General features: G+C 36.9%; 1 protein-coding gene across 3 annotated transcripts in view; it reads right to left on the reverse strand.

Annotated features, from left to right (window-relative positions):
- Window positions 1–1,375: 1,375 nt before the first annotated feature.
- The window catches only part of LOC126299489 (bestrophin-2-like), a 612,660-nt gene continuing 601,955 nt past the window's right edge, over window positions 1,376–12,080 (reverse strand). For all 3 annotated transcript variants that reach the window (XM_049991427.1, XM_049991429.1, XM_049991428.1), the window contains one exon: window positions 1,376–3,700. In XM_049991427.1, the coding sequence (XP_049847384.1) occupies window positions 2,176–3,700 (1,525 nt within the window). In that variant the 3' untranslated portion in view covers window positions 1,376–2,175. The remainder of the gene's footprint in view (window positions 3,701–12,080) is intronic.

A 12,080-nucleotide genomic window follows, 5' to 3' on the forward strand; every position in this document is an offset into this window, starting at 1 on the left:
ATCAGTTAGCGTGCTGTCCATGTGTAGGTGCAAAAGATGCGTGATCTATCTGAGTTTTACTGAGGGCAGATTGTGATGGCCAAGTTTCAGCACAAGCATTTCGGAAACTGCATGACTTGTCAGGTCTTCGAAGAGCATTGTGGTGAATGTCTTTAAAATGTCACGATACCAAGGTGAAACCTTGTCCAAATGTCATAGGGTTGTGTGGTCACCCCTCATTACAGATGTTGGACATTGTAGGTTGGGCAGACTGGTAAAACAAGACAGGTGACAAATTGTGGTGGAACAAACATCACATTTTAATGCTGGGCAGAGTAAAAGTGTGTCTGAATGCACAGTGCACTGCACACTCCTAACAATGAGCCTCCACAGCTGACAACCCATGCATGTGGCAATGTTAACACTATAAAATTAGGAACTATGACTGAAGTGGGCACATGACTGTTGGCACTGGATGTTGGTGCAGTGGCAGAGTCTTGCATGGTCTGATGAATCCCAGTACCTTCTTCATTATGCCAATGGGAGGGTGTGAATCTGTCACCTTCCGATGGAACAGCACCTTGACACTTGTAGTGCAGGATGAGAAAAGCTATGGCAGCTCCATTATGCTCTGGAGAACATTGACATGGGTATCTGTGGGTCCAGTGGAGCTTGTGCAAGGCACCATGATGGCCAAGGAGTATCGCATACTGGTTGTAGACCAGGTACACTCATTCATGATCATTACGTTTCCCAACAGTAGGAGCATTTTTCAACAAGATAATGCAACATATCACAAAGCCATGAATCTGATGGAATGGTAAGGGGAAAACAGTGGTGAGTTACAATTGATGGGCTAGCATCCCAGCTTGCCAGATCTGAACCTGGATGAACACATCTGGGATATGATTGAATGTGGCATCAGAATTCTTAGCCTTCCTCCCTGAAGCTTATGGGAATTACGTGACTTGTATGTGCAGATGTGGTGCCAATCCCTCCAGTGACCTACCAAGGCCTCACTGCTTTGATGCCATGATGTGTTGCTGTTGTTATCGATTGCAAAGATGGACATACTGGCTGTTTGGTAGACAGCCATAATGTTCTAGTTGATCAGTGTGTACATACCTGGAAATCTTTCAGACATAGCAATTGTGTAATAGTATTTTTGTAACATGCATAAATCAGATAATCACCCTTAAAATAGCTTAACAATCACACATAGTTCAAATACTGTCAAATAACAAACAGTTATTTTAAAAATTAGGACTGGCATTAAATGATGCCATACTTTTTTTTGTATCTTGATTAACTTTAACAAAAGAGAGAGAGGTATACAAGAGATAAACTGGTAGCATTTTCATTTTGATAGGGTGAACATACTTTCTGGAGAGTAAAGTAGACACATAAATGCAAACTTCATTTCCTTGTCATACAATCGTTCTGTAATGTTTCTTTCAATACATGAAAATTATTGTGAAGGAAGTCACATAACAGTAAATCCATACTACTGAAAATACTTTTATTTGCAACTGATTGTAAATACCAATTCACAATTCTGCATGGTATGCAACTGGAACATTCCTAGACCACATATAAATATATATATGCAAATATACTGGAAAGAGAAGTCCTTTTTCCACAAATTGAGGAATTTCATTTTGTAGTCCACTTCAATTTCTATTGCCTACCTGTTACAGTTTGCAATAGATATGGTGTTAATTTGCATTAGCTCATTGGCAATGTACCATAAAAATACCAGTTACAACAATGTAAGAATACATTCTCTGAGATGGTGTTATATGTCTAATTAGTAAAATATTCTTGTTGTGTACCCAATCAAACTTAAGAGATTCTGGAAGTAATATGCTATAAAATATCATTTTTGTGTGCCAGGTAAATATTTAAATTACATTTACTATCACAAAGCGCAAAAATGTTCACAGAGGAAATTAGCACAGAAAGACTATCCAACGTACAATCTCTTCAACATGTTATCAGTCTTGATCTCTTTTGCTTGTCCTGCCCAAACAGTTTGGACAAGTAGAATGTACAAGTAGTAGAACTCCCAAAACTACAGGATGTAACTTACAATGACTGCTGTAAACATTGAATGGATGTCTGAGAGTCTTGAAGTAAAAAGCCATGTACAAAGTGTACATAAGTAAAAAAAAATATTTTAACATTATTTAATCATTGTTATGTATCTCCTGGAATCTCCTCATGTGACTTATCAATAACTACTTCTTCCAAGGAAATGTTTGTTGCTTCTCTTCGCAAGAAGCTGCTCGTATATTGTGGTAGAGAACTCTGACTGGATCTGAAATCTTTCAATAGAACTGACCAGTCAGCTGATCTCCAGGATTCTGAATCTTCAGAAACTACAAATGAAGAAGCTGCACTATCTCTTCTACTGACACTACAGTCTTTAGCAGCTGGCCTGATATCACAATCAGATTCGGACACACTTTTATGGAGGCAAGATTCACTATTATTATGTCCTACTGTGGGGCATTTTATCTCATTACTGTGGAGTTGCAACAAAGATGAAAACAAAAAATGACAACTTTGACTTTCTGGAGCTGAAGTAGTTCCAGTTTCGACAGAAGATTTTATTTTATCATTCTCTCTGATATCTGAAAATAATTCACTATTTCTTGAATACAATGTAACATCTGGCAAACTGTAACACTTTCTGTTCACTAGAAATGATTTTCCATTTCTATACTTTCCTTCAAAATCTGAAATTCTTCGAAGGAAACCTGAACAAAATACATGATTCTGATTAGCAGTAGTGTCTATGTTTTTACATTCTGAAATGTCATGAGTTGTTTTGATAATACTTGGAACACCCATACATTTAGTGACAGAGTTTCTAATAGAAGATTGCCCTATCTCTTTTATTTCATTTGGCAGTAACTGAAACCCTTGATCATCTTGGCTTACAATACATTTGGTTGTCACTAATAGATTTGGTGTACTTTTTGTCATTTTTCTGAAATAATTATCTCCACTGCCTTGAAGTAAATTAAATCCTCCTAGCTCATTTGACGAATGAATAAGTTTCCTTTGGCAAAATGTACAATGTTTGCAATGTTTGCAGACCAAATCAAAGCTGGAATCCATCTTTGATTCACTATCTTGACAACTGCTTGAGTAACTATATATTTCAGATATGTTAGGAACTGTATCCACAGTTCTTCTTCTGGGATTAGATCCCGTTTTTGATCCATCTTTATCTAGCATAGGTTTCCAACGAACACCTTTCTTTTTTGAACCTTCTGAAGAACTTTGTCTTCTTACTGGAATTAATCTTGGACAGCTTTTGATTTTTGGGAGGCGACTTGGAGCCAACTTTTTGCTGAAAATTATGTCACCTATTCCTTCAAAATTAGAAGGGATGGAAGAGTGAAAGTTTTTCTTGGCAGTAGAGCAATGTTCTAATGAAGACTCTGATGCCTGTGACCATAGCCTTTGAGATTCAGTTGCAGTGTACTTATTGATTTTGTCAGTTGTTACAACATTTGCAGCACTCGCCATGCATGTGCTACATTCCTCTGATGGTTCCTGATAGTGAAGACTGATGTCAGAGTGTCCCAGAGTTGATGAACTTGGCCAAGATAGCAGTGCTGCAGATGAACTGTGTATTGGCTTGGCAGATTGGCCACTGCTTGAAGTTTGGTGGTGTTTGGTGATGCCCAACGGACTAAAACTGCTGCTACCTCTGGAAAAGACAAAGTTGCAGATCAGTTTATGGCATTCCTTTTAGTGATAAAAAAGTTACAGTGGAGTTAGAATTCCTATATAATTTTATGGAGGACAGTGGGGACATCTTAAGAGCTATGTAATACCTCTTTAAGGCACTGAATAATTAACATGCTGAATGTAGGTACAAAATAATTAAAAAAGTGACAGTTTCCTTTAATGTAAGTGACATCAATAAAGAGGATTCAAGGTCCAAATTTTGTTTATAGTTGAGTATTTTGCTGAAGGAGAAATGACTGTCTGAATGCATCTGCACAAACTCTAATTTCTCTTATCTTGTCTTCATGGTGTTCACTTGAAATGAACATTGGTGTCAGTAGAATAAATCTGCACTCAGTTATAAATGTCTGTTTTCTAAATTTTGTCAACAGTGTTTCACAAAAACATCATCATCTCCCTCCAGGAATAGCCATTTGAGTCCATGAAGCATTTCCATAATACCCAAGGGTTTATTAAACCTACTGGTGACAAATCTAGCAGCACATGTCTTCCTTTAATCTGACCTGGTGTTGATCTAAAAACCTCAAGCAGTACTCAAGAATGGGTAATGGGTTGCAGCAGTGTTCTATACAAGGTCTCCTGTATACATTCACTACACGTTCTTAAAATCTCCCAGTAAACTGAAGCCGATTATTTGCATTTCCTTGCATGCTCATTCCATTTCATATTGCGTTGCAACATTATGCTGAGATTGTTTAATCAATGCAACTGTGTCAAGCAGCACACCACTAATACTGTCTTTGAACATTATAGGGTTGTTTTTCCCACTCACTTACATGAATTTACATTTTTCTACATTTAGGGCAAGCAGGTATTCATCACACCAAATATAAATTCTATCTAAATCATCCTGTAACCTCCTGCTGTCACTCAGTGACAATAATTTCCCATGTACTGCAAAGTCATCAGAAAACAGTCCAGATTACAGCTCTCCCCATCCATCAGCTTATTTATGTATACAGAATGTCATAGACAACCACTTCCCAGATGTACTCATAATGATACCCGTGTTGTCATTTAGACAAGGACCGACACTACCAAGCACATAAAAAAAAAAAAGGGCAAGTGACTAGAAAACACTGAGCTGCTGATTGACACTAGTTCACTACACACTGGCAGACAAGCAGATGGGATTATAGATGCTTATGTTACTATACACAAAACCACATGACTGTGGTGCCGCAGTCAATGCTGAGCAACAATACAGGAACTCCAACCTACAAAGAATGAAAACAATAATAACAAATGAGCCCTGCTGTATTTTATATAAATATTTGTGCTAAAAAACTTTTAAAATAATATGAACACAAACTACTAGAAAACACAGAGCCTCTCACTGTCACTAGTTCATTGTTCACTGGCAGATAAGCAACTGTACTCCATGTGATCTTAGAAAATTCATGTGCAGCACATTTTTAAATTTTAATGATGTGATAAGAATGCCCACATAAAAGCAAGCCATAGTAAATTTTGTGAGTGCAGAAGTCTAAAATCTGCCACTCACAAGCAATCACTGCTCACTACATCTCTTAATTTTCACATGAAGTATTATAACTGAAATATCTCTTTAGAGATGTAGTTGCTGTGTTCCTCTCAATGGAATTTGAGCTTTATCAGAATAAAGATTATATTTCTGCAAACAGAGATTCCTTAGCAACTTACACAGGAAATGTTATGTTTTTCTGGACTATATAATAGTTTTTAGTGGCAGTGGAAATGAAGAAATAATTATGTTGTTGATACAGAGCTAAAATATGTCATCAGTGTAACGTGTCACAGAATAAGTTAAGATAATGCTGCTCATTATCCCAGATGAAGAATTATCTACAAACACAGAAGTAATATTATTGCCCTTGTTAATGACTCAGAAAGTAATGAGAGAGTTCTGGCTAGCTGTGCGGTCTAACGCACTGCTTCCCAAGCAGAAAAGCATGCCGGTCACTGGCACAAATCCCCCTGGGGGATTCGTGTTGAGGTCTGGTGTGCTGGGCAGCTTGTGGATGGTTTTTAAGGCTGTTTTCCATCTGCCTCGGTGAATGTGGGTGGGTTCTCCTTATTCCACCTCAGTTACCTGTGTCGGTGAATGCTGCGCAAACACTGTCTCTACATATGTGTACGCTGTCATTACTCTACCACAAAAACATCTGGGGTTACACTCGAGTGGTACGAGACATTCCCGCGGAAAGGGGAGGGGGTGGGGGGATTGACTGGGGGGCTGAAGTGCACAATAACTGTGGGTGTTCGGTTTTGGGCGGTGGCAGGGTGGGTGGACAAAGCCTCTCCATTGTTTCTAGGTTCCCGGTTCAATACACAATACACACACACAATGAGAAAGTTTAATAAAAAAATTGTATCAATGTACAGTTATAACTTGACCAAATATGAGAGTAACAACTACATCTTAATGGAGACTACTGTAAACTTGCACACTTTAGAAAGTTCAAAATGTAGTACCATTGAACTATATGGCTGATGGATCGCAACTAATCTCTGCTATGTCATGCAACTACCTAAGAATTATACAGTTTAGAGATATGAAATGCAATGAACACATAAGTCCAGTTGTTGAAAACAACTGACAGGTTTTAACTGGCGGGATATTGAGATACGAGAGTTAGAACTGAAAAGAGGGTGCTTGCAGAATGTATTCATGACTTATACTGGAACACTGATCCTGTTTGTGAGGTACACATCATGTCATACAGACATTTTATATTTAATTTTTTATTTATATTTATTTTTATGTGTGGTCATCAAATGACGTCTTTTGCAAATGTCATGTTGTTACAAAGGTGTAGTACATACCATACTTATGTACAAAGGTTTAATACATATTTAACTACAAATGTTAATACATAATGTATATACCTTAGATTTTTTGCAGTGAATACATACATTTATTTCTAATAAAAGTTTTTAATTTTGTTTTAAATGAATTCCTAGTAAATACTTTTATTAATTGTGGCAACTTTTTGTAGCACATTGAGCCACTGATATATGAACTACGTCTGTTACTTTTATTATTTCTTGGGTTGTGGTTATGTACATCACAGCATTTAGGTGTGTCACCCTGATGGCTTAAAAAAAGCATAGTGAGGCCATCAAGACAGGTTTCCCTGTATCCCAGACCATGTTGCAGCCTAACAGCTCCTTGTTGAGGCACTAGTACTCTGTTTGAGTGAACATTACTGGCACACTCCTGTAGCTCTATCCCATAACTTGTAAGTAGGCTGTTTAGGTTTTTTTATGGGTAACGCCGCCGCCACGTAGTGCTATGTATGAAAATCACTGGCTATGTTGTGTGCAGTCTGTGGCTGGTTCTTTCATTGAATAACTATGCATATCAGTAGTTAGTGCCTTCTGTAGTTTGAATCTTTTATTTAGCTGGCAGTAGTGGCGCCCGCTGTATTCCAGTAGCTTGAGTAACGAAGATTTTTGTGAGGTAAGTGATTTGTGAAACGTATAGGTTAATGTTAGTCAGGGCCATTCTTTCATAGGGATTTTTGGAAGTCATATTGCGTTGTGCTAAAAATATTGTGTGTCAGTTTAAGCACAGTCATGTATAATTGTTCGAAGGGGACGGGGGGTACACGCTTATTTTGTGTACCATGTGTTTGGCAAGCACAAGGAGTCCTAGCTAATATGGCATTTGCTTATACAACTTTACACATCAGTACCATATTTCTCTAACACATAAATTACACAGCTATCTGATTATTTAAATGAGAGAAACAAACATTTATTATACTACATCAGTGACAGATGTTTACGTAATTACACAGTTGGATAACTTCACACTTACGAAATTGTATTTTGTCTGTACTTTGTGAACTGTTCATACTTTTTCGGAACCATTGTGATACTATGAGAGCTGTGAATGACATATTTGGTATGAGATCATGATTTTTAAAGTACATTTGAGGTAGATGACACTATTGAAATGAGCAGAGAATATTTTTTAGGTTTTGAAATTATTGCAGAAAGCATCGACATTTTTGAGATTTGGCTGAGTTTTTATGATGTTATTATTATGATGATAATGTGTATTATGCTGTTGAGGTATGTTTATGATCAATAAGATGCTGCTACCGTATATGAGGAATTTGATTATGCTACGTATTTATTATGATGAAATATTGAAGAAGTGTCTACGAATATGTATATGTGTAATAAGGTAAGGAATAATGAGTAGTGGTTAGGGACTCTGTTTTGTGAAAAAGGTTCTTGGAAACCAAGAATCGTACTTTAAGAGTTATGAAATGTATGTAAATGCGTGAATGTATTACAATGCCGACGAAAATTTTTTGGACACTGTTATATCAATAGGATTTTGTTTCTACAGATGTGTAACGCAAATTCTTGACCTGTGAAATTTTTTATATGAGACTGCCACTGTAGCGGAAACTGGTGTCGTAAATATTTCGGTAAGATAGTTAAGTGAGCACCTGCACGTAATACGTCGTGGGCACCCAGCTGCGCGACAGCCACCTGACAAAAGAAAGCCATTAGGTGAAAAAAAAAAAGAGGCCATTATCCTCGCTATTGACAGTCCTTTGTAGAAAGCATCACAAATACGACACGCTCATTACTTGGAAAGATACTTACATCTGCACACTTGATTATGACAAGCGTCTTTCTACGAGAGTTGAGAGAATTTCTACTAACTTATGAAATGTCACATGACTATTGAATGATATTTTTGTGCTTTCCTTTTCATGGTTGCTTATTTCATTTAATATCTGTTTTCCAGCTGTGTTGCATCATTTATTTTATAAAATAAAATTAAATGCATTTGCTAATGTGAACACTTTCTGCCAACAGATCTATTAAATAATAATTTTATGATCCATATTCTTCGAAAAAGGAGCACTTTGAATGGAAAGAACAATAAGAAGGGATTAATAACAGTAACTGAATACATAATTTTCTTTTCAAGTACATGGTAATATTTTTTTACAATAAGTTTTTGTGGTGCACCATTTTAATTATATAGACATTAAGATGTGAATAGACATCTCCCTTATCTGCATTGTTGTCTTTACTGTAATATTTTTTCTGCTTCAGCTTTGTCATGTTTAGATATAAGTTATTGCATTTGCTGCTGCTGTTTGCCAGGCATAATGTTACTGAATTTGACTTTGTATTACTTTGTTAAGCCAGTTTTACTACGGATTTATTTTTCTTGTTTGCTGCGCATTGCCTTATATTAGTTGTAATATTGCTGCCTGCTTTGACAACTTCCATTTTTTTCATTGCTGTTTGTATTAATTGTTTTGTGCTGCTGCATTGCCTCGTCCCTTAGTTTAGCATCTGAGCTCAGTAGGTTTAAGTTAGCTTAAGAGGGGGTAGACTATATAAGAAACTAACTATGAGGAATAGGAAGAAATGCATTGAGAAGTTATAAGAAAATGATTTGGCCAAAAAAATAGTGTACAGTGCAGAAAAACTATTTTTGAAAGAGGATGTGAACAAAATACAGAAAGCAGGCTTGGATAGGATATTTTTGGTGGAAACAAATGTTGAGATACGACGAAAGATCTACAGAATGAAGTTTTGGGTTGGACTGCAGTACCAAATGTTACCCTGAAAACAAACCCTGTCCTTTCCTTTTGTGTTATCCCACTATGTGTTTGTGTACCGTTGTGTATTTATTTTCTTCCTGTCTCTGTGTACTGTTCCATAGAATTTTTTCTCTTCTAATACTAAGCTACATTCACTATGATGAGGAATACTGTTATCCTCAAATAAAATTTGCATTAATAACATGTTATTTACTCTGTAAAGATGTTTACACCTTATTCATTCTATTTTGTTCTAATGTTCATGTGTGAAAATGATGTTTCAAAAGTTATTCTGATCTTTTATGTATGTACTTATGTCGTAATTTTTGTAACACTGATGTATTTGTTATTTCGATTCTTTTGTAAAGCCTGTATTACTACAATTGTTACCTCTATTATTATGTTTTTATGATGTATTTTGTACCTTTGTTATTGTATTCTTATGTTATAAAATTGTAATTGACACCAGTCCATCAAATTAAGTAACTTGTAAGTTACATTTCACTGCACACGTTTCTGTTGGTTATAGTATATGGACAATATGTGAGAAGTAGGGACTGTTAGTGTTTGCACGTGTGTTGATAATTCAGCAAGGGACTGGTCAACAGCATTGCTGGTTCTAAGGACAATTCCAAAAACTTTGTGAGTGCACAAGTGGTGATTTAGGAACTTGCTATATTCTCCACAAGACTCTTCGATGGTGATTGTGCACCTGCACAGTCGCAACAGTTGGCTGTTGGCCATCTCTACAAGGACTACAGTAGGTCTGAATCTTTGATGACTCACCCATACCATTATTTATACAGGGACTGCAGTGGGTCTGCACCTTTGATGACTCACCAATACCATACTCTCTACCAGGACTACAGTGGGTCTGCTCTTTGATGACCTACCTACCAATATTCTTCAAAACTTTGACTGACTCTGCTGTGGGTTTGCTCTGTTGTGGCCCATTACCTGTCAGCATGTCTTTCCATTGGAAGGACAACACTACTTCTTCAAGACTGCATGGAAATCCACTACTTCCATGTGCATTTTCTTTTACTGCTCAGATATTGAGCAAAAACACTGCTATTTTACTGTGATGAACGATCAGGACTGCCTTTATGGACTGTGAGAAAATTTTAGCTTTTGACCAACATTGTATTGATAAGTTCATTTCTTTGTTATTGTAATTATGAAAAAATTTTTCAAATCTGTATTGGCCACTGCCCAAAACAATTTGTAAATTTTTTTGTGGGGAGCATGGGGGCTATGTAAGTAGGCTGTTTAGGTTTTTTTTATTGGTAACGCCGCCGCCACGTAGCGCTCTGTATGAAAATCACTGGCTGTGCCGTGTGCAGTCTGTGGCTGGTTTGCATTGTTGTCTGCCATTGTAGTGTTGGGCAGCGGCAGCTGGATGCTAACAGCGTGTCGCGTTGCTCAGTTGGAGGTGAGCTGCCAGCAGTGGTGGGTGTGAGGAGAGAGATGGCGGAGTTTTGAAATTTGTAAGACTGGATGTCATGAACTGATATATATATATTATGACTCTTAAGGTAAATACATTGTTTGTTCTGTATTAAAATCTTTCATTAGCTAACTATGCATATCAGTAGTTAGTGTCTTCCGTAGTTTGAATCTTTTATTTAGCTGGCAGTAGTGGCGCTCGCTGTATTGCAGTAGCTTGAGTAATGAAGATTTTTGTGAGGTAAGTGATTTGTGAAATGTATAGGTTAATGTTAGTCAGGGCCATTCTTTTGTAGGGATTTTTGGAAGTCAGATTGCGTTGCGCTAAAAATATTGTGTGTCAGTTTAAGCACAGTCTCGTATAATTGTTCGAAGGGGACGTTTCAAACTTAAATATGAGAAAATTTTTCTATAGTATACTGTTTTATTACATACAACTTTGGAAAGTTAGAAAATCATATACATTGTGCTGCTTATTTTTCTGCTTACATAGTTAACATGGTTTTCCCACTGAAGAGTGTCATTCAGGTGCAGACCAGAACATTTACAGTCTTTGTTGTTTGTGTGGAACAAAAATATCTCCTACATACCTATGGTATGAGTTGCCTGATGTGAACTCCAGTAACTTTGATTTTGTGGTATTTACTTTCATGCCTTCATTAGTAAACTATTTAGACCCTTCAGATATTCCATGTGTTGAAAAATATGTTTTATGCTTCTAGTTGCCACCATAAAACAGGAGAGAGGTGTGCGGATCTGCATCTAGAATTATAGTGCTAGCTGGGGACATAAAACATTTGTTAAAAACGTTACAAAAAAATTTTGGCCTTTTCTGTTAAAGACATCATCTTCACTGTTGACTGCAGAAGACTATTTATTTCATTTCAGTATTGCAATTTTGGGCTTTGGGCCATTATCAAGTGGAACTTCAAAATATTTTGCATCAGCACATGTTAGACTTTCAAAATCTTGCAACATGTAGGCTAAACATGTCATCATCAGAGCTAAGCCTTTTCACTATAGGAATATAGTAACATCAAACAAGTGCAAAGCTCTGAACATTGTGAAAGGATCTAAATTTATGAAAGCTGTTACCAATATTAACATCCTTAAAACAAATCACTATGAATCAATTTTCCAGCACAGTATTCACATGTGAGTTTGCATGAGGTAGCTGTAGAGCAGGGGCTGGTGGAGACTGTGGCCAGGAGGATTATGGGATCAAACAATATGTTGCTATGACACTTCAAATCTATGGAAGTCAAAGAAACTGGTGTTGAAGGATTGAAACAGCAAAGTTTTGAAGCAGTCATGTTTTGCCCTTGTTGGTGA

Source organism: Schistocerca gregaria, chromosome X (genome assembly GCF_023897955.1).
Source record: "Schistocerca gregaria isolate iqSchGreg1 chromosome X, iqSchGreg1.2, whole genome shotgun sequence".
Classification (NCBI taxonomy): Eukaryota; Metazoa; Arthropoda; class Insecta; order Orthoptera; family Acrididae; genus Schistocerca; species Schistocerca gregaria.